Source organism: Centroberyx affinis, unplaced genomic scaffold (genome assembly GCF_046629955.1).
Source record: "Centroberyx affinis isolate AG114_WGS23_722 - 3 ecotype Tasmania unplaced genomic scaffold, CSIRO-AGI_Caff_v1 ptg002067l_1, whole genome shotgun sequence".
In the NCBI taxonomy this organism is placed as follows: domain Eukaryota; kingdom Metazoa; phylum Chordata; class Actinopteri; order Beryciformes; family Berycidae; genus Centroberyx; species Centroberyx affinis.
The window spans coordinates 1-22,243 of record NW_027280397.1 but is presented as its reverse complement, the minus strand read 5'-3'; the positions used below and the strand labels follow the sequence as shown (position 1 = coordinate 22,243).

The window sequence follows — 22,243 nt, the reverse complement described above, 5'->3', positions numbered from 1 at the left end:
CCATAGAGTGTTTCTGCTGGATTAATGAGTTAACCAGGCCAAAACCCAACCAAACCCGACCAAAACCAGACCAAAACCCAACCAAACCAGACCAAAACCCGACCAAAACCAGACCAAACCAGACCAAAACCCGACCAAACCAGACCAATCCAGACCAAAACCCAACCAAACCAGACCAAAACCTGACCAAACCAGACCAAAACCAGACCAAACCAGACCAAAACCCGACCAAACCAGACCAATCCAGACCAAAACCCAACCAAACCAGACCAAAACCCGACCAAACCAGACCAAAACCAGACCAAACCAGACCAAAACCCAACCAAATCAGACCATTCCAGACCAAAACCAGACCCAAACCAGACCCAAACCAGACCCAAACCAGACCAAACCAGACCAAAACCAGACCAAACCAAATCCTTTTCTCTGCAACACTCTCTCCATACAAGTGACGCATTGGGGTTAAATTTTAATGATTTTACACAATAGACATCCATACATGTTTATTGTTTATTGTTTCACAAGATACTGATTCTCACAGATTCCCCTCCAGAGTAAAAATGATTCTACTGGGTGAAACCAGATCAAGAACTCTAATTAAACTGATTATTTCTGTCAGTAAAGATGATTCTACTGGGTGAAAGGTTGATGAGAATGATATGGGAACGGGCTACAGAGTGAGTCAGTGTTTGGGTATATAATGAGTTGGACTGTGAACCAGATGTCTCTGTCTGTCTGCCTGTCTGCCTGTCTGCCTGTCTGTCTGTCTGTCTGTCTGTCTGTCGTCACCAGGACTGTAGACGTTTCCTGAACTTCGTCAACTGTTACCATGGAGACCAGAGGAGGTAACAAAGCCCAATACTGGGAACAACTAGATGAGAATTATGTCAACTACTAAGCTGCTAGTCTACAGTGGTTCATTCAGCGAACCTTAGACCTGTCTGTGTCTCTCTTTTGTCTCTCTCTCTACCTGTCTCTCTTTCAGAGTCTACACCTTTCCGTGTCTCAGAGCCTTTCTTGACTCCACTGAGGTAAATATCTCCACCTACAGTTGTGGCCAAAAATATCGGCACCATTGCAATTATTTCAAATAACTCACAATTTTATCTGAAAAAACTTGAAACTGATAATAAAAAAAAAAATGGTTCAGGCATTCTTTTAATTTCATGTTCAATATTACAAATCTCTTGTTTTTGAATTAGAACTTAAAACATCCTTGTAAATCCAAAAATGAATAAAAATGGCACTGACAAAATTACTGGCACCCTAGACTTAATATTTGATAGCACAGCCTTTGTTCAAAATAACTTTGCTCAAGTGCTTCCTATAACCATGTATTAGCTTCTGGCAATTCTCTACTGGCAATTTGGCCCACTCTTCTTGTGCAAACTGCTCCCGTTCTCGCACACTGGGCGGGTTCCTTCTCCCAACAGCAACTTTCAGATCTCTCCACATGTTTTCAGTGGGATTTAGATCTGGACTCATTGCTGGCCACTCCAGGACAGTCCAATGTTTTTTCTTGATCCAGTCCTTGGTGCTTTTTGAAGTGTGTTTTGGGTCATTGTCATGCTGGAAGACCCATGACCTTCAACGAAGACTCAACTTTCTGACACTTCTTTCAACATTGTGCCGCAAAATACCCTGATAATCTCCCGATTTCATGATGCCAGGCACACACTCAAGGCACCCAGTGCCAGAATCAGCAAAGCAACCCCAAAACATCAGTGAACCACCTCCATGTTTGACTGTTGAGAAGGTGTTCTTTTCTTTGAACACTTCACCTGGTTTTCTGTAAACATAGAGGTGACGTGCTCTACCAAAAAGTTCTATTTTGGCCTCATCTGTCCACAGAACATTGTCCCAGAAGGACTTTGGCTTGTCCAGGTGTGTTCTGGCAAAATCCAGTCTGGCTTTCTTGTGTGTCTCTTTCAGAAATGGGGTCCTTCTGGGCCTCCTACCATATAGCCCTCTTTCATTGAGTTGGCAACGGATGGTGCGTGTTGAAACCACTGTGCCCTCTGCCTGAAGGTCAGCTTGAATGTGTCTGGCAGTTGATCGAGGTTCTTTCTCCACCATTCTAGAAATCCTCCTCTGATCTTCGATCAAGTTTTCTTTTGCGGCCACGTCCTGGGAGGTTGGCTACAGTTCCATGGGCCTTAAACTTTCTGATTACATTGCACACTGTGGATACAGGAACTCCCAAGTCTCTGGAGATGGACTTGTAGCCTTGAGATTGTTTGTGCTTGGTTATAATTTTGTGTCTGACCTGCTCAGACAATTCTCTGGTCTTCTTTTGTTTATCCATGCTCATTGTTGTCCAAAGAGTGACACAACACAGCAGTATGAGCTCTTTTCTATATTCAAGTGCTTAAATTAATGGTTTTTATATTGTAGGCACCTGCAAGTCACCACAGGTGAGTTCAATTCCACAGTAAATGAGAATCACCTGACTGAAATCAGCTGATTTCTAACACTTTCTAAAAGGCGCCAGTAATACTGTCCGGGCCATTTTACGATTTCTGAGGAAAAACCTAAGATTTTTTTTTTTTTTTTCCAGTTTTTCTGTTTTGCTCCAATACAAAGCAAAGAAATAAACATGTGGACACCATATTATTTGGTCTTTCAACTTATTTCAAAAAGAAAATTAGAGTTATTTGAAATAATTGCAAGGGTGCCGATATTTTTGGCCACAACTGTAGTTCTTAGCTGTAAAAGGATACAGTGAATATCAAAAGTCTATGCACACTTTCAAGTTTTCCTTGAGGCCTAAAATGACAATCAGACTTCTGCACTTTCATTTGATTTATTAACTAGCAAAATCTAATTACTGACTGTAGATTTACAAGTGAAAAGTAGCTAGGTGCTACTTAAATGCTTAAGTGTTTTCTATGACAGACAAGACTTCTAGCAGCATCTGTTCATGAGATAACATCTTTTTATTAGAAACAATTTTAGAATAAAACATGTTTTTATAGCACATTTGGTCAATCTGATGAGGTCAGCACTTGAAAATAATAGCAGTTTCTGTGTTTTCTGTTTCTGGTTTGTCACCAACGATCACGTTCAACACTTCAAATCACATTCTGCCCATTTTAACCTTTAGTTCAATAGTAACTGAAACTCTTGACCCTGTCTGCAAAACCCAGAACTGAACCCAGAACTGAACCTAGAACTGAACCCAGAACTGAACCCAGAACTGAATGTATAACCGAACCTACAACTGAACCTGCAAGTGGAACTAAACCTAGAACTGAACCTAGAACTGAACCTAGAACTGAACCTAGAATTGAAACTGAACCTAGAACTGGAACTGAAACTAGAACTGAACCCAAAACTGAAAATCAACCCAGAACTGAACATAGAATTGAAATTGAATTTGGAACTTAACCCATAACTGAACATAGAACTGAACGTAGAACTGAATCTAGAACTGAACCTAGAAATGAAACTGCACCTAGACCTGAACGTAGAACTGAACTTAGAACTGAACCTTGAATTGGAACTGAACCTAGAACTGAAGCCAGAACTGAACCTAGAACTGAAGCCAGAACTGAACCTAGAACTGAAGCCAGAACTGAACGTAGAACTGAAACTGAACTTGGAACTTAACCCATAACTAAACATAGAACTGAACGTAGAACTGAATCTAGAACTGAACCTTGAATTGAAACTGAACCTAGAACTGAACATAGAACTGAACATAGAACTGAACCCAGAACTGAACATAGAACTGAACCTAGAATTGTGGAAATGTTCAATGTTTGTTTTTATGCAGCTGTTCCGTCCGACGGATGAAAAGTTGGACGAGTTCTGGATTGACTTCAACCTCGGCTCTGGATGTGTCAGCTTCTTCATCGACGAGCCACAGGTACTACAGTACCAGATACCTCCTAATACTACAGTACCATATAGTACTACTACAGTATTGAACCAGATACCAAACAATACTGCAGTACCATGTAGTACTACTACAGTACTGAACCAGATACCAAACAATACTGCTGTATAATGTAGTACTACTACAGTATTGAAGCAGATACCAAACAATACTGCTGTATAATGTAGTACTACTACAGTATTGAAGCAGATACCACAAAATTCTGCAGTACCATGTAGTAATCAACAGGTGGAGTACTGCACTATATGAATGGGTAGAGTAGAAAGAGCAATAATCAACTTTTTCTTAAAGATTTTAATTCAGTCACACAGAAATGTGATGTTTAATTGAATTTATTAAAGAAGTTCAAAATGTATCCAACTAGACAAGTTGGCTAACCAAGGCAGCTAGTGTTGGTGAGTTTGTAACTTGCTGGTCCATAGAAAGGTATTGATTGGTTGGTATATATATTGGTATATATATATATATATATACATACATATCATATTGTTTATTTAAATGTGGATGTGTTTGACAGACTGGACTTATAAATTAGTTTGATTCTGTTGACCACCAGAGTTTCTCAAATTTCAACAGTCTCAACAATCTGTGTGTGTGTGTGTGTGTGTGTGTGTGTTGCAGGGATTTCTATGGGGGTCCATCCACCTGCTCAAACAGGAAGTAGATCATTACAGCCTCCATTGGAAACAGAACGGTCAGTAATGACACTTCATCCTTTTATTACTGTAGATGTTGAATGATAGAATGGCCCAGAGGTCAAAGGTCAGACTGTGAGCTTAAATTAGAGATTCATATTTTTTAGACATTACTGTCTGAATCGGTCTGGCCAGGCCAGGACAGTTAGCTTCAGGCAAGCAATCTGATTGGTCAGACTGGTTCACCTTTGGAAACTAATAATTGACACAATCCAAATTCTGAAACCTTGAAACTATTTTTTAAAGTTTGAAGCTCAGTTTTTAATCTTTGAAGGAAAGAATTTGTAGTCAAATATTGAAATAAATCAGTCTGTCATTGTAATTCTAATTAGAATGCTTGTAACTTAATGCTTGTGTTAATCTAATTAATGAAATCACAAAACCTTTATGTTTAAGCTACAACACTCTTCTATTTTTAATTTGATTCTTATTTTTAATTCTTATTTATCTTTGGTGAATATATGTTACTATTCTCTTGATACTGAGAGGACCCAGCATTTCATCGTGTCTGCTGTGTGACAAATAAACAGAGTTGACTTGAATCAACTTTTTTTTTTTTAACTGGAATTACAAGGACAGATTTTTTTATTTCACTTTCACCACAGAACCTGAAGTGTGAGATAAATTCCCTCCAGTCTTCAGAACGCTTCAAGAGTTCAGACCGTTTCTGTCAGTCAGACTCAGTTTCTGTCAGACTCAGTTTCTGTCAGACTCAGTTTCAGTCAGACTCAGTTTCTGTCAGACTCGGTTTCTGTCAGTCAGACTCAGTTTCTATCAGACTCAGTTTCTGTCAGTCAGACTCAGTTTCTGTCAGACTCAGTTTCTGTCAGTCAGACTCAGTTTCTGTCAGACTCAGTTTCAGTCAGACTCAGTTTCTGTCAGTCAGACTCAGTTTCAGTCAGACTCAGTTTCTCTCAGACTCAGTTTCAGTCAGACGCAGTTTCTGTCAGTCAGACTCAGTTTCTGTCAGACTCAGTTTCTGTCAGTCAGACTCAGTTTCTGTCAGACTCAGTTTCTGTCAGACTCAGTTTCTGTCCCTCATGAGTCTCGCTGTTTGACGTGGTTGTGATGCTAAAAAGCTACTTCTCCATATTTGCTGGTTAGTTTTCTTATGTACCTCTATTTGTGTTCCCAGAATGCAATGAGGAAGAGACTATTCTGAGCATCCACCTCTTCAATCCCATCATGCACCACAGCACCAAGGGACAGACCGTTGAAATGTCCTTCAGTTCCAAACACCACAGTCAGCTAAGGGAAGCTGCTGGGAAAGTCTTCAGCACAGCTGGATTCATGGTGTGTGTGTGTCTGTCTGTCTGTCTGTCTGTCTGTCTGCCTGTCTGTCTGCCTGTCTGTCTGTCACAGTCTGTCAGTGAGACTCGCTCCAGATATATATAGAGTCGCTCCGGGAGTGGGCAAGACTTGTAAGGACAGAGGGAACAGTGATTGGAGACCAATGGCAGAAGCTGCTTCAGATTGGAGCGACAGGTTCTTTCTCAGCAGGACAGAGACTCTCAGCAGGACAGAGACTCCCAGCAGGACAGAGACTCTCAGAGACTCTCAGCAGGACAGAGACTCTCAGCAGGACAGAGACTCCCAGCAGGACAGAGACTCTCAGCAGGACAGAGACTCCCAGCAGGACAGAGACTCTTAGCAGGACAGAGACTCCCAGCAGGACAGAGACTCTCAGAGACTCCCAGCAGGACAGAGACTCTCAGCAGGACAGAGACTCCCAGCAGGACAGAGACTCTCAGAGACTCCCAGCAGGACAGAGACTCCCAGCAGGACAGAGACTCTCAGAGACTCCCAGCAGGACAGAGATTCTCAGAGAGAATTTCTAAGAACTTTTTCATTATGCTTTATTTTTGCTCCTCTTCCTCTCCCACACAGAGGTATGTTTGTTTTATTACTCTGATACAGAGGTGTGTTTGTTTTATTACACTGATACAGAGGTGTGTTTGTTTTATTACACTGTGATAGGTATTGTAACACTAACATACTGCGGTGCCAGGCATTAAGAGCTTTGTAAACCAGTAAAGTGGCAAACGAATGCACAAACTTTTCAGAATCATATTTTGATAGAAAACCTCTAATATTCCTCAAATGATAGAAGGCCAACTTAGTGATGCTGCTGATGTGGTCATGACAGCTCAGGTCACCATGGATAATAATTTGATTGATTTGATTTCTGACCTGATCATTGATGCTCAGAGCCATAACACCCAAACCCAACATCCAGAGATTTATCTGATCCACCAGTCCAGCAGGGATTCTGCAGGTCTCATATCATCAGTGGACAATGAAATAAAGAGTTGTTTGTCATCAGCATAACTGTGGTAACAGATCTTGTGTTTAGAGATGACATCACCAAGGGAAGCATGTCAAGATTAAACAGAAGAGGCTCAAGGATTGATCCCTGTGGGACTCCACAATATATCAAATAAGACCAACCGCTCCTCACTTACAGCGGGTGTGTTCCCCACTGCTTTTAAGCAAGCCCGGGTTACCCCGCTACTAAAGAAACCTACACTCAACCCATCTCAGGTTGATAATTACAGGCCGGTTTCACTACTCACCTTTCTTTCCAAAACACTTGAGCCGGCGGTCTTTAATCAAGTCTCTGAATTCCTCTCTGAGAACCGCCTGTATGATCCCAACCAGTCTGGCTTCAAACGTGGACACTCTACAGAGACTGCGCTCTTGTCTGTAGTAGAAACACTGCGATCAGCTAGAGCTGCCGGTCAGTCCTCTGTTCTAATGTTGCTCGACCTATCGGCCGCCTTTGACACGGTGAACCACCAAATCCTCCTCTCCACACTCGCTGAGCTCGGCTTCTCAGGATCTACCCTCTACTGGTTTGAGTCCTACCTCTCAGGGAGATCCTTCAGAGTGTCTTGGAGAGGGGAAGTGTCTAAATCCCACTACTTGTCCACAGGGGTACCTCAAGGGTCAGTGCTTGGACCCCTTCTCTTTTCATTATACACCACCTCATTGGGTGCAGTGATCCGCTCACATGGCTTCTCTTATCATTCATATGCTGACGATACCCAGCTCCTCCTGTCGTTCCCGCCAGACGACCCCACAGTCTCGGCGCGGACATCGGCCTGCCTCGCCGACATCTCGGCTTGGATGAAGGAACGCCACCTTCAGCTTAACTTGTCAAAGACTGAGCTCCTTGTCATCCCAGCCAGTCCCTCTATACAACAACAAATCAGTATCCAGCTCGAATCAACTGAGCTCATACCCACAAAGTCTGCCAGAAACTTGGGTGTCATGATTGATGACCAGCTAACCTTCAAGGAGCATGTGGCTTCTGTTGCTCGGTCATGTGGATTTGCTCTATACAATATCAGGAAGATCAGACCCTACCTGTCTGAGCATGCAGCACAACTCCTGGTACAGGCTCTTGTAATATCAGCCTTGACTACTGCAACTCCTTACTGGCAGGCCTCCCGGCCTGCACTTTCAAACCTCTGCAGATGATCCAGAACGCGGCGGCGCGTCTGGTCTTCAACCAGCCCAAAAGAGCACATGTCACTCCGCTATTCATCTCCCTCCACTGGCTCCCAGTCGCCCGCATCAAGTTCAAGTCTTTGATGCTCGCCTACAAAACAATAACCAAAACGGCTCCGACCTACCTGAACTCCCTCATTCAGGTCTACGCTCCCTCCCGCTCACTACGCTCTGCCATGGAGCGGCGCCTGGTGCTGCCACCTCAGCAAGGCCCTAAGTCTCTAGCCAGACTCTTCTTCTGTGGTTCCCCGGTGGTGGAACGAGTTGCCAAACTCCATTCGATCCGCAGAATCCCTCTCTATCCTTAAGAAAAGGCTAAAGACCCAGCTCTTTAGCGAATACCTCCTTTCATAAAAATAAAAAAAAAAATAAAAAAAAATTTGATGCACTCTATGCATTACCTCATAGCACTGCCTTGTTGCACTCCCTCGTAGCACCTTTGTCCTGTTGGACCAGAACTTAGCTCTATAGCACTTACTCTCGTTGTTCTCTCCTATCTAGAAAGTTGCTTGTGTTGTATGCAAATCTCATGTGTAAGTCGCTTTGGATAAAAGCGTCTGCCAAATGTGAAATTGTTGTAATTGTAATTGTAACCGGCTCTCACCTGTCTGTTAAAATGTGATGAGGTCGCTCAGATCGAACAAAACCAGGACAGAAATCTGTTTGGCATCATTAGAGAGAGAGATCTAATTATAGGAGTCTTTAAAAAAATTAAAAAAGGATGTAGGCAGAGGATCATGGGAGCTGGTAGAGGATTTTAGCTGACTCAGCAAGCTCCTTAGAGCCCAGTACAGAGACAGGTCTTCGACGCAGATTAGTATCAGGATTGGTTTTTAAGATATTCAGCCTAATGTTTGTCATTGAAGAATGCTGCAAATTCATGACATTCATTTGTTGAAAATGGGTCATTAGAGACGAAGAAAGAAAGAAACAGTTTTTCCATCGAGTTTAGAGAAGTTTAGACATGAACAGTGAACATTCTCTGACTGCTTTGTTTTTTTCATTGTGCAACAGAAACCAAAGGTTTCCCCCCATGCTCAGGATGGAGGTGGTCCAGTCCAGGTCTCGCCCTCTGCAGCAGGTGGTCCGGTCCAGGTCTCACCCTCTGTAGCAGGTGGTCCAGTCCAGGTCCAGGCCTCTGCAGCAGGTGGTCCGGTCCAGGTCTCGCCTTCTGCAGCAGGTGGTCCAGTCCAGGTCCAGGCCTCTGCAGCAGGTGGTCCGGTCCAGGTCTCGCCCTCTGCAGCAGGTGGGCGGTCTTACAGCAGGAAGAAACCAGTCAAGAGTCGGCTGAAGAGTGAGTTCAGACTTCATGTTATTTCTGCAAGAAAAGGAACTGCAACACTTTGAAATGTTTGAAGTTACCTGCTGCCTCTCCAGTAAAAAGACAGGTCCGAGGCACTCGGAGATAAAAAGCCTTTGAAACACTTCTGACCTGCATGTTGTGGCTTCAAACTTCATCAGCGAGAGCCTGGGAATGTTTTTTTTTTGTTGTCCATGTTTCCAAAGAGCGTTACCAGTCACATGTTTTCGTTTTTACCTGTTTTGGTTGTGTTAGCTCCATTTTGAATGTTTTTGCCATGGTGTATCCAGACCTCCCTGTAAAACAAACTAAGGTCTGGAGAACTACTGTTGGATACAGATACCCAGATCCCTCCTCTATATATACAGGAGAGATATATATATATCTACTATGTATACACACACACACACACACACACACACGGTTATATATATATATATATGTATGTATGTATATATATATATATATATATGCTCACAGTTTGTCACTGGCTTTTCGTAGTCCTAGTTAGTTTCTTTGACACGTTTTCAGTCTTTAACCAAACAAGACAAGAGTGGAGAAGAAAAAAAGACTAATATTTGAATTCAGCCTTATCTTGACCTTTGACCTCTGTCTGTCTGTCTGTCCAGTTTTGCCTCTATCATCCCCCAGCAGTGGAGAAGACTACTCTGTAACTAAGGTAACTACTGTGTAACCAAGGTAACTACTGTGTAACCAAGGTAACTACTGTGTAACCAAGGTAACTACTCTGTAACTAAAGTAACTACTGTGTAACCAAGGTAACTACTCTGTAACTAAAGTACCTACTGTGTAACTAAGGTAACTACTCTCTAACTAAAGTAACTACTGTGTAACTAAGGTAACTACTCTGTAACTAAAGTAACTACTGTGTAACCAAGGTAACTACTCTGTAACTAAAGTAACTACTGTGTAACCAAGGTAACTACTGTGTAACCAAGGTAACTACTCTGTAACTAAAGTAACTACTGTGTAACCAAGGTAACTACTCTCTAACTAAAGTAACTACTGTGTAACCAAGGTAACTACTGTGTAACCAAGGTAACTACTCTGTAACTAAAGTAACTACTGTGTAACCAAGGTAACTACTCTGTAACCATGGCAACTACTCTCTAACTAAGGTAACTACTGTGTAACCAAGGTAACCAGTGTCTAAAAAAGTCCATGACTTTGTTACCAAGGGAACTGCTCTGTAACTGGAGAATGATCAGTCATTTGTTGAATTATTTTTTTATTTATTTATGTATTTGTTAACCTCTGACTCTCACTCTCTCTGTTTCTCTCTCTCTCAATTCAATTGTCTCTCTCTCTCTCTCTCTCTCTCTCTCTCTCTCTCTCTCTCTCTCTCTCTCTCTCTCTCTCTAGACTCCAGGGAGAAGCAGAGCAGAGTTTCTGTTTGATCAGATCAGACACTCCACCCCCAGACAGACAGACATGGACTCAGGTCAGACATGTGGTTTGGTAATGTATTGAACTTTGTCAGGATGATTTTTGATTCAAATGAGGATGAGGCTGATCGATCTGACCAGAGCTGACTGACTGCTCCAGTGATTGACTGAAGTCTGTCTGTCTGTCCGTCTGCCCCCCCCCCCAGGTGTTCTTGTGGAGGACATGGAGCAGGAGGAGGAAAGTGGACTGAGCAGCTTCTCTTTAGGACAGGTGCATCACTTCCTCTAGAAAACTGAAGTCATGTTTGAAAATCTACTTCACGTATTTCTAGACGAACGTATCCACAGCGGTTTACGACTCAATCAGTTTATCACCTTCCACTGCCTACTAACCTACTGATCTGCAGTGGTTTGGTTTCTGTCAGTAGTTTAACTGAAACTATAAACTAACTGGTCAGTTGCCTCATTAAAGTTCCCTGTTTACAGAAACATTTCTCTATCACAATTCAAAGATTTCCCTTTAAGATAATTAACAAACTAATATTTAATGTGCCAGGGTATCTCTGTAACAAAACTAAAGATGATTATTATCATTTCAGTTCACTTTTCTTAAATGAAACCAGGACTTTGCTCTCTGTTTTGTAGGAAATCTTCACTGCTGACAGGAAGAGAGCTGCTCCAATCACAGGTCAACAAACTCTTTCTTAATCTTTTCTTTTTTCTTTCATTGTTTGTTCTTTCATTTGTTCTTAGTTCTCTTCTCTTCTGTCTCTCTCGGTTTTATAAAATGTTTGTTCTATCACTCTGGATATTGATTGGCTGTTTCATAGCACGGCAGCACAAAACGGCTGCTTGTCAAGTTGATGAAACCCTAAAATGAGCTGATGTAAATGAAGCCATGAAAATAAAGAAGCATCTCTGTAGTAAACATTATATTCTCGACAAACAGGCAATTCCAACAATATCTGAAAAGCCTGTCAATAGTTTAGGAAGATGTTTTGATGCATGACTTACAGACAGAGGTCAGTGTTACCATACAAGCTCAAATCGACCACATCACAAAAACCTTCACCTTTCACTTCACCTTCCACCTCCATCATGCTGCTCTCCTCCTCCTCCACTGGTGCTGAAATCCTCATCTACACCTTCACCTCCAGACTCCACTGTTGCAGTAGCATTCTCTTCGGTTCCCACACTAATCTCCTCAGCAAACTCCAATATGTACAAAACTCAGTCACCCCGTCAGTCACCTTCAAGTCCTCCTCATCACCACAAAGCTCTCCACTCCAAGCTCTTCAGCCCAAGAACTGGAACTTCTGTGTTTTACAAACAGTTCAGTTCTGATGCATCTATCTACTTGTATGGAACCAGAATATCAGATGATATGATATGATGGTGCCAGACTTTCTTTCTGAAAACCACAGAAAGAAATTTAAAGTTGAACCTAGGGCTATTTGGAAGCCAGTGTAGAGATTTTAGAATTGATGTGATATGATGTTTTCCTCATGTTTGTTAAAACCAGTGTTGCTGCATTTGAAGGTGAATATAAGTCCAGAGAAAAGTCCATCCATCCATTTTCTAGCCACTTATCCAGGTTAGAGTTAGTCTGCATTACTGCAGCAGCTGCACCTAACCTGCAGTCAATCTCATGATCCTTCTCACCTTCACTGGTGAATAGGTAGGTAGGTACTTTATTAATCCCTGGGGGGAAATTTCTTTGCCACAGCAGCAACAGCAATACACAAAATCACACAACAGTACAAATAATAATTAAAATAATTAAAATTAAAATATAAAATATAAAATATGCACAGTATATATACACAATATACAAATGCTACTCAAGAGCCAGGTGTGCAATGGAGCAAAAAGAGCAAGAAGAGCAGAAAGCCCGGGCATGCAGTGTTTGTCTGTGTGTGTGTGTGTGTGTGTGTGGGGGGGGGGGTTAGTCCAGAGAGGAGTTATAAAGTCTCATGGCGGTGGGCAAGAAGGACCTCCTGTGCCGCTCCGTGGTACACCGAGGCAAAGAATAAGATCCTGAGGTAGCTGAACTTTGGGCAGCTGGATGGAACAGGTCTCGTTTTTCCAGAGGACCATGGCCTCAGACTCTGAGATGCTGATCCTCATCCCAACTGCATCACACTCAGCTACAAACTGCTCCAGTTCCCATCAGAGATCACAGTGTGGTGAAGCCAGAAGGACGACATCATCTGCAAACAGCAGAGATCCTCACTAATGTCACCAAACAGGATCTCTTTCTGGACATGGTCTTCCACCAGGCGTTCCCAGACCCTGGGACTGGGTCTGGGAACGCCTGACTGTATAACTTAGGCCCAAGAAATAGAATTTCTGTCTTGTCTTGTCAATTTCTGGGACATTCAGAGATGAATGCCTCCCAAACAGTAAATCAAAGGGCTAATCGGACCCAAGATTCCAGGTTACAGAGAAATGTGTAATTGGGTATAATTAGCATAATAAATCCAAAGTATTTCCCTCTTTGTTTCTCTCTCACTCTCACAAACAAACACACTACCCAGCCTCAGATTTCTCATTTCTATTGGTGATTTAGGACTGTATCCGGTTGCAAAGGCTGGATTGATTATTTATATATATATATATATATAAATTTGAATTGGATTTGGGCTTTTGAATTGGTGCAGCCATATCTTATACTCTCATACGGTCTGTATATTTCAGAACCTGCTGATGGGGCATCAGCCCAGAAGAGGAAGGCGGAGTCTAAGCCAGAGAGGGAGGGGCCTAACTCAGCACAGAAAGGTAAGAGTGGAAAATCAATCCATCCTGGACCAAGGATCCAAAATCAACCAATCCGGACTAGACCAAGAGTCCAAAATCAACCAATTGAGACTAGACCAAGAGTCCAAAATCAGCTAGTCCTGACTAGACGAGAGTCCAAAATCAATCCCGACTAGACCAAGAGATGCAATCAAAAGGTCAAGACTGGACGAAGTCCAGCTTCTGGAGGGACATGTACAAGTCCCTCCAGAAGCTGGACTTGGTTCATACTTTTTCTCAAACTTTAAATTCATATATTCTGATTTACATTTTTTTTTAATTGTCACTTGAGTAGGAAGGCATATGTTTAAAAAACGGATTTGCATATTTATAGCCTCCTGAGAAATGTTCTGGATAGCTAATTTTTCACATATTCTTAACATATTGAGTGATTTCTGATTCATCACAGTTCAGTTTGACAAAGCTTGTTTCCAGGATTATATTTCCATGGGACAGTTGGAGAGGGTGTAGTGGGTGGCAGCGATGGATTTAGTGGAGATGCAGAGTTGGGTGTCATCAGCGTAGCAGAGGAGAGGAGAAGCATGTAGAGGATGAAGAGGAGGCCAAGCACTGAAACTGAGCAGAGGAGACACTGAGCTGGAAAGTAAGAAAGAAAGAAAGACAGGAAATACATTTGGTTGGATTGGAAGCATAGGAGCAAGGTTCTAGGTCTATATCTCAAATATAATTTAACATCCTTTGAATGTTTTGATATACGGACTCCCATTAATTTTACATTAAAAGTATCATAATTAAGAGTATGAAAGTTGTCCACTAGCATTCAGCAGCCCGAGTAGGAAGTATGAAAGAGTTAAATCGAATTGATGCAACAAAATAGAAGCTTTTAGTGGAATGTGCATTTGTAAAAAATCTCAAACACCTTTTGAAAGAAGTGGAAGTTTGGGACGAGGCCTGCAGTCACTGGAATCCGGTGGATCTAAGGAAGTTTTTTAAGGACAGGTTGAAGAACGTGTTCAAAGCTAGAGCGCAAAAATCCAGATGTCAGTCAACTATTGATAACATATAAAATGTTGGAAACAATATTTGTCTGAAGAATGTTGACAGGACAACAAGTAGGGAAGAAGGACTTTATACAGGAAACGTCTCCACTGGGACTTTGGCTGACATCAGATCAGAACGGTCAACACAGCGGGCGGTCTTTACCATCTGCCTCATTCACAAAACTTGCAAAGGGCTCCACGTATTTCTTTAGGTGGATCCATGCTTTGGCAGGGAGAGTGGTGAACAACAGAGACTTCAAACTGAAACCTGACAGTTCTTTACAATACGGTCAGCAACAAATCTGAAGTTTATATGATTTTCTTTTGTTTAATTAGTGAGTCCTGGTGAGGCTTTCAACTTTTCAAGTCTTTACTGCACAGGCTGAACATTCTATTGAACAAACTCCCTCCTGTCCTCAGAGCCGCTGGCTGAGGGGGCGGAGTCAGAGCCGCTGGCTGAGGGGGCGGAGTCAGAGGCAGAGCTGAGTTCAGGCATCAAGGCTGCCTTCAAAATCTTCAAAACACAACTACAAGAACACTTTACTGTTAGTACACACACACACACACACACACACACACACACACACACCTCTCAATATTTTCTTTGTGTTCTGGTGTTGTAATTAACATGTTAGCTCTACAGTGACTGCCTCGTTAGATGAACATTTTATATTAGTTATTATATTCGTTTTTATTATTATTATATTATGATGATTATATTATTTGTTTGAGGGAAGATTTCAGTTTTGTTTCTTTGGCTTCATTTAGATTTTCTATGAAACAAAGTGACCAGGCTGCAGTCTGGAGCTCCACTCTGTTACAGTGGAATTATGGGACTATTTTGACTGGAACCATCATTTTTATGTTGAGTTAAGTAAATATGTAAAGATATAAAATCATTTTCAGGACTCTTGGCAGAAGGTTGAAGCTGAGGTTCTTCAGTCTCTCAACGAATGTCAACAACACGTCTCCTCCCTCCTCAGAGCTGTCAATCATCACAGGTACCGCCCCTCTGTCCACAGCTATTGGCTAACATCGTCACAGGTCCCGCCCCTCTAAACAGCTATTGTGTGTGTGTGCGTGTGCGTGTGTGTGTGTGTGTGTAGGTCGCTCCTGTTGCAGAGGTTTGAGAGCAGAGTCTTCAATCAGCTGAACCAACTGGAGCAAAACTCAACCAGCCTGAATACTATAGAGACACAAGTACTGGTACTGCTACTAACTACTGCTACTGCTACTGACTACTAGCTACTACTACCGCTACGACTACTATTACTACTAACTACTAACTTTACTGCTACTGCTACTAACTACTGCTGCTACTACTACTACTGCTACTAACTCCTACTGCTACTACTACTACTACTGCTACTAACTACTACTGCTACTACTTCTACTACTACTACTACTACTTCTACTAACTACTACTGCTACTACTACTACTACTGCTACTAACTGCTACTACTACTACTGCTACTAACTACTAACTACTACTGCTACTACTACTGCTACTACTACTGCTACTAACTACTGCTACTAACTACTACTACTGCTACTACTACTACTAACTACTAATGCTACTGCTACTACTACTGCTACTAATTACTACTGCTACTACTACTACTGCTACTAACTACTAACTACTTCTGCTACTACTACTAATGCTACTAACTACTAACTGCTACTACTACTACTACTACTAACTACTAACTACTACTACTACTGCTACTAACTACTGCTACTACTGCTACTGCTACTACTAATGCTACTGCTACTGTGGTGTAAGCCTGTTTCTTTGGGACAGTTGGCACATGCTGCTAGTTAGACTGTTTGACAGCAAGATGCACAGACCACAGTCTCCTCTTTCCTCTATTCAAGGGTTTGGGTTAGTATAAAACATCACAGCTACTACTGCTACTACAACTGCTACTACTACTACTACTACTACTACTACACACAATATATATAAACACATCACATGGTGTCAGAAGTGAAGCCGACGCGGTACGTTTATTCGGGCAAGAGTTTGTCGGGGACTATCGCCCAGAATGGCAAAGTTTTCGGTGCCGGAGCAGTTTATCTTTGCCAAGCCGGAGGATTGGCCGGATTGGAAACAACGTTTTTCAAGGTACCGGGTTGCAACGAAGCTCAACAAGGAGCTGATATACTCTATGGGCCCAGAGGCAGAACAAGTGTATAAATCATTCGCCTTAGTGGACGAAGAGGAGGCTAACGATTATGACTATATGTTGGGACTGTTTGACGGGCACTTTGTGCCGAAACGGAACGTCATTTTTGAGCGGGCACGATTCCACTCATGGACCCAAGGGACGGGGTGAGACTGCTGAACAATACATAAGGCACCTGTACGAACTTGCTGCTCACTGTGACTTTTTCAAGGAGGAGGGAATACGCGACAGGCTTGTCATTGGAATCAAAGACAAAGATCTTTCACTGAAACTACAGATGACCAGTGACCTAACTCTAAAAAAGGCAGCCAACATGGCCAGGCACTCTGAGTTAGTGAAGCTTCAAAACAGTGAGACAGGTGCGACAGGACACGTTGATGAGGTAAAAACAAAGCCTTACAAAAGTAAGTGGAAAAATTAAAACACTGGGGCCATAGGAGGACATAAGGAAAATGAGAGGAGGAATTGTGGCAGATGTGGGCGCATGCATAAGAGAGAGAAGTGCCCAGCAAAGGATAAAGAATGTAATAAATTCCACATTTTGCTATCAAATGCAGAACCAGATTAATTCAAGAAGTGACTGAGGAAGTGGACAGTTTATTCCTGGGCTCAATAAATGAAACTGAGAATGGGGCGGCAGTAGATGAAGTCATCACTGATACAGAGCCACCATGGCGCACAACACTAGTGATGTGCAGGACTGCAGTTAACTTTAAGATCGATTCTGGTGCAGACACAATAATAAACGAGGCCACATATAGCCACCTCCCTGTGAAGCCAAAACTCAGACCAGTAACGGCTAAACTCGATCGTCCAGGAGGAAACGTGGGCCATAAGGGACAATTCCTGGCCAAGGTTCAAGTCTCAAAAGGAATAAAAACTAAAGACTGATACTTCAGGGTAATAGTTGCAAAGTCTACATGTGACAATTTGCTAGGCAGATCAGTTGGAGTTCACCTGGGTTTGATTCAACACATTGAAGAAGTGAGTGTGTACGGGGAGTTAGGACTCCTTAAAGGTGATCCCGCGAAAATAGTCCTCAAAGAAAACGCTAAGCCTTATAGTGTTGCAGCACCTCACCGCATACCTATTCCACTTTTACCAAAAGTTGAAGAGGAATTGAAGCGAATGGAGGAGAACGGCATAATGGAGCATGTGACTGAGCCCACAGAATGGGTAGTGCCTATGGTGCCAGTAATCAAACCGACAGGAAAAGGATTTGTGTAGGTCTTACCAAACTGAACAAAAATGTAAGAAGAGAGAAGTTCATCCTGCCCACCATCGACAGCATTTTGCATAAACTAGCTGGAAGCTCAGTGTACTCAACTCTGGATGCAGCGAGCAGGTTTTGGCAGATAACTCTGGATGAGGAAAGCTCAAAGCTGACCACATTCATAACTCCAAAAGGACGCTACTGCTTTAAACGGCTCCCATTTGGAATCACGCCTGCACCAGAGATACTCCAAAGAAAGATGCAGGAACTGTTGCAGGACCAAGAGGGCACTGTCGTCTACATGGACGATACTTTGGTGTTTGGAGCCACGATGGAAGAACATGACCACCATCTGGAAAAGGTAATGAAGACTATTCACGAATCTGGCCTGAAGCTTAACTGCCAGAAGTGTAAGATCAGACAGAGCTCTCTTCACTTTTTGGGCCATGTTGTCAGCCAGGATGGGACTGCTCCATGCCCACAGAGGGTGTCCGCCATCACCGCCCTGGAAACACCCAAAAATGTGTCTGAGTTGAAAAGAGTGCTTGGTATGGTGAACTATGTTGGTAGATACATACCTCACTTGTCTCACACCCTTCACCCTCTTAATGAGCTGCGAAAAACTAGTGTGGCATGGATGTGGGGCCCGCAGCAGGAAGAAGCCTTCGAGAAGGTAAAAATATTGATATCCTCTGCACCTGTGCTCCAGTATTTTGACCCAAAGCTGCCCACTGTAGTAGGTGCTGATGCATCCAGTTATGGACTAGGTGGAGTACTGCTGCAGGATCATGGAGGCACACCATAAACCACTGGTGACGCTCATCAACCACAGAGACCTAGACAAACCCCCTCTGAGATACCAGCGACTTCTCATCCGTCTCATGAAGTTCAATCCCATCGCTGAGTACGTCCCGGGTAAGAACCTGGTTGTGCCTGACGTGCTGTCTAGGCATCCTGAGTCCAAGGTGGACGACACCGGACTACATGAGGACGTCCAAGCATATGTGGACGCCATTGAAGAGTATGAGAGGCATAAAACAGTGCTGGAGCGGATAAAGGCAGAAACAGGAAAAGATGACTCCCTGCAGGTTGTCAGACACTACATTAGGTCTGGTTGGCCACAATATGTGAGAAACGTCGCCAGGCCAGCCTTGGACTATTTCATGGAGAGAAGTAGTCTAAGTGAACAAAACGGACTGTTGAAAAGAGTAAACAAATTGTGATTCCACAAACCATGAGGTCTGAGATGCTGGAAAGGATCCACCATGGATATCAGGGCCTAAACAAATGTAGAGAGAGATACAAAGATGCCATCTGGTGGCCAAAGATCAGCCACGCAGTAAAGGACAAGGTGTTGTCATGCCCCCACTGCAACGAGCACGAACCTAGCGAGCACCGGGAACCACTCATCTCTCACTACGCCATTGCCGGAGCTCCCTTGGCAAAAACTTGCCGCAGACTTGTGTGAGTTCAAAGGAAAGAACTTCCTAGTAGTTACAGACTACTACTCAAGGTGGCTGGAAATACTAAGCCTCACCAGGACCATGAGTGAAGTTGTGATAAGCAACCTGCTGAGCATATTTGCACGGTTTGGGATACCTGAAGAGCTAATAACAGATAACGGCCCGCAATTCACCTCACAGCAGTTCCAGGACTTCACATCTAAGTATGACATCCGGCATGCAACGTCAAGTCCGTACTACCCCCAAGCTAACGGGATGGCTGAGCGAGCCGTCAGGACAGCTAAAAGCATCCTGAGGCAACTAGACCCTCAGCTTGCCCTCCTGAGTTACAGGGACACTGCCACTGAACCGACCAAGGAGAGTCCAGCCAGACTCCTTATGGGAAGGAGACTACACTACGGACCACCACAGTCTCTAAGCTTAACCACCAACTGAGGCCAGCCTGGCCCGATCTGTCTACAGTAAGGCAGAATGATGCCAATGCTAAGCAGGCCTACGAAAGCACCTATAACAGGAGATATCCAGCAAAGCCGCTTCCTGCCTTGGGTCTAGGTGACAGAGTACGACTCAAAACTGACACTGAGAAGGAATGGAGCGGGACTGGGGTCATCCAGGCTACGAGTTCCACACCACGTTCATTTGTTGTGAAAACACCACAAGGAGACGCCACCAGACGAACCCGCAGGCATTTGCAGATTGACAACCAGGAACATCATGAGACTCAAACAAGGAAAATCTCCACACCGCCAGACTGCAGTGTTATCGCTCAGGAGCTCCCTAGCCCTGCCAGTGCTGACACTGAGACTGCTGACGTGACACCACCACCCGGAGCTGAGCTGACACGTTCAGGACGTGTTGTGAAACCTGCCGTCCGTTAAGTTACTAGTTAGTTGGAATGTGGAGCAACACAGGGCAGAATAATCCCCTTCCCATTCCACCAGGGTGTGGTAGTCCACCCGTTACCCTGTAGACTAGAGATGTTTTCAGTCTGGAACATGATTATTGGTGTTGCTGTTAAAACGTATTGGTCTATTAAAGAAAAAAAAGAAAAAGAGGAATGATAAAGGACATTTGTTGGACACGAAACAAAAAGGACAACAGTGAAAGTAGACCAAGGATACAAAGTTGTTTTTCAGAACATGTTTAATTGATACAGTTGGCACATGCTGCTAGTTAGACTGTTTGACAGCAGGATGCACAGACCACAGTCTCCTCTCTCCTCTATTCAAGGGTTTGGGTTAGTATAAAACATCACAGCTACTACTGCTACTACAACTGCTACTACTACTACTACAACTACTGCTACTACTACTAGGCTCCTACAACTGCTACTACTACTAACTACTACTGCTACTACTACTGCTACTGCTACTACTGCTGCTACGAACTACTAACTACTAATACTACTAATAATATTACTTCTACTGCTATCACTACTTCTGTTGCAAACATTTCTTTGTCTCTCTCTCTCTCTCTCTCTCTCTCTCTCTCTCTCTCTCTCTCTCTCTCTCTCTCTCTCTCTCAGAGCTTTTTCCAGTCGGAGGTTTGTTCTTTCAGCTCCTTCTGTGACAACCAGCAGCTCAGGTCAGTCTGACCTCTGACCTCCTCAGACCACCAAGGAGCAGACACACACACACTCTCTCTCTCACACACACACACACACACACACACACACACACACACACTCTCTCTCACACACACACACACACACACACTCTCTCTCTCTCACACACACACACACACACACACACACACAGAACGGTGACAGGTTTGGGTTTCTATGGCAGCAGCAATATGATCAATCTGCTGATCAGTTTCTCCTTCATCCTTTCATCATCCACTTTCTCCAGTTCATCCACCTGTCAGTTCAGTACAGACCAGTTCATCCACCTGTCAGTTCCCACAGTACAGACCAGTTCATCCACCTGTCAGTTCAGTACAGACCAGTTCATCCACCTGTGAGCTTTGACAGTCACTCCTCCATCTGTGGAGGTTTGGTAATGCAGAAGCTAAATACAGTAGAGAACTTTTGTTTCTACAGGAGTCTCCAGATTTAGACAGCTGGTCTGGTTCAAGTGTTTTAAACAGCCAGGATCTGATCTGAACTGGTTTCAATATTCACTGTTTATATCCGTTATATCTATATCTGTTTTATCTGTTTTATCTGTTTTATCTGTTTCTGTTGCCTCAGGTTGAAATCACTGGAAGATGCAGAGATGGAGGAGAAGGTGAAGGAGGAGGTGAAGGAGGGGGAGGAGGAAGAGGAGGAGCTGGTGAAGGAGGAGGAAGAGGAGGAGCTGTGAAGGAGGAGGAGGAGGAGGAAGAGGAGGAGCTGTGAAGGAGGAGGAGGAGGAGGACAGATCAACTAAACCAGACTCAGTTTCCACAATAAGGAAAATAAAAGTTAATGGTCACAGTTTTTGTTTGTTTGTTTGTTTGTTTGTTCTTCTTTTTGTTTAAATAAAATCAGAATGAGCCAATAGACTGAGAATAGTATGTTTTATTCAACATAAGACAACATACTGAAAATATGAATAGTTAATATGATCTGACAGACAGACAGGCAGACTGTCTGTCTGTCTGTCTGTCTCTGCCTGCCTGTCTGTCTGTCTGTCTGTCTGTCTGCCTGTCTGCCTGCCTGTGTGTTCATGGAGGCATTTGTACATTTGCTCTCTCTCTCTCTCTGTTTTACATTATGCTCTCTCGCCCCAGACAGTTCCTCTTAGTGTCTCTCTGTTTCCATGTCCTGACCTAGGACTCAGGTCACTATGGTAA

At 43.2% G+C, this 22,243-nt stretch overlaps 1 protein-coding gene across 1 annotated transcript; it reads left to right on the top strand.

The window, feature by feature from the left end:
* Nucleotides 1-9,377: 9,377 nt before the first annotated feature.
* sycp2l (synaptonemal complex protein 2-like) lies at nucleotides 9,378-21,741 on the top strand (the record flags this gene model as incomplete). The annotated part of the gene is made up of 11 exons (XM_071531349.1): nucleotides 9,378-9,397; nucleotides 10,033-10,082; nucleotides 10,787-10,865; nucleotides 11,016-11,080; nucleotides 11,455-11,497; nucleotides 13,507-13,587; nucleotides 15,027-15,151; nucleotides 15,513-15,607; nucleotides 15,713-15,812; nucleotides 20,994-21,052; nucleotides 21,660-21,741. Coding segments are annotated over exons 3-11 (660 nt in total), but the record flags the coding sequence as incomplete, so codon positions are not given.
* Between the last annotated feature and the right edge of the window lie 502 nt (nucleotides 21,742-22,243).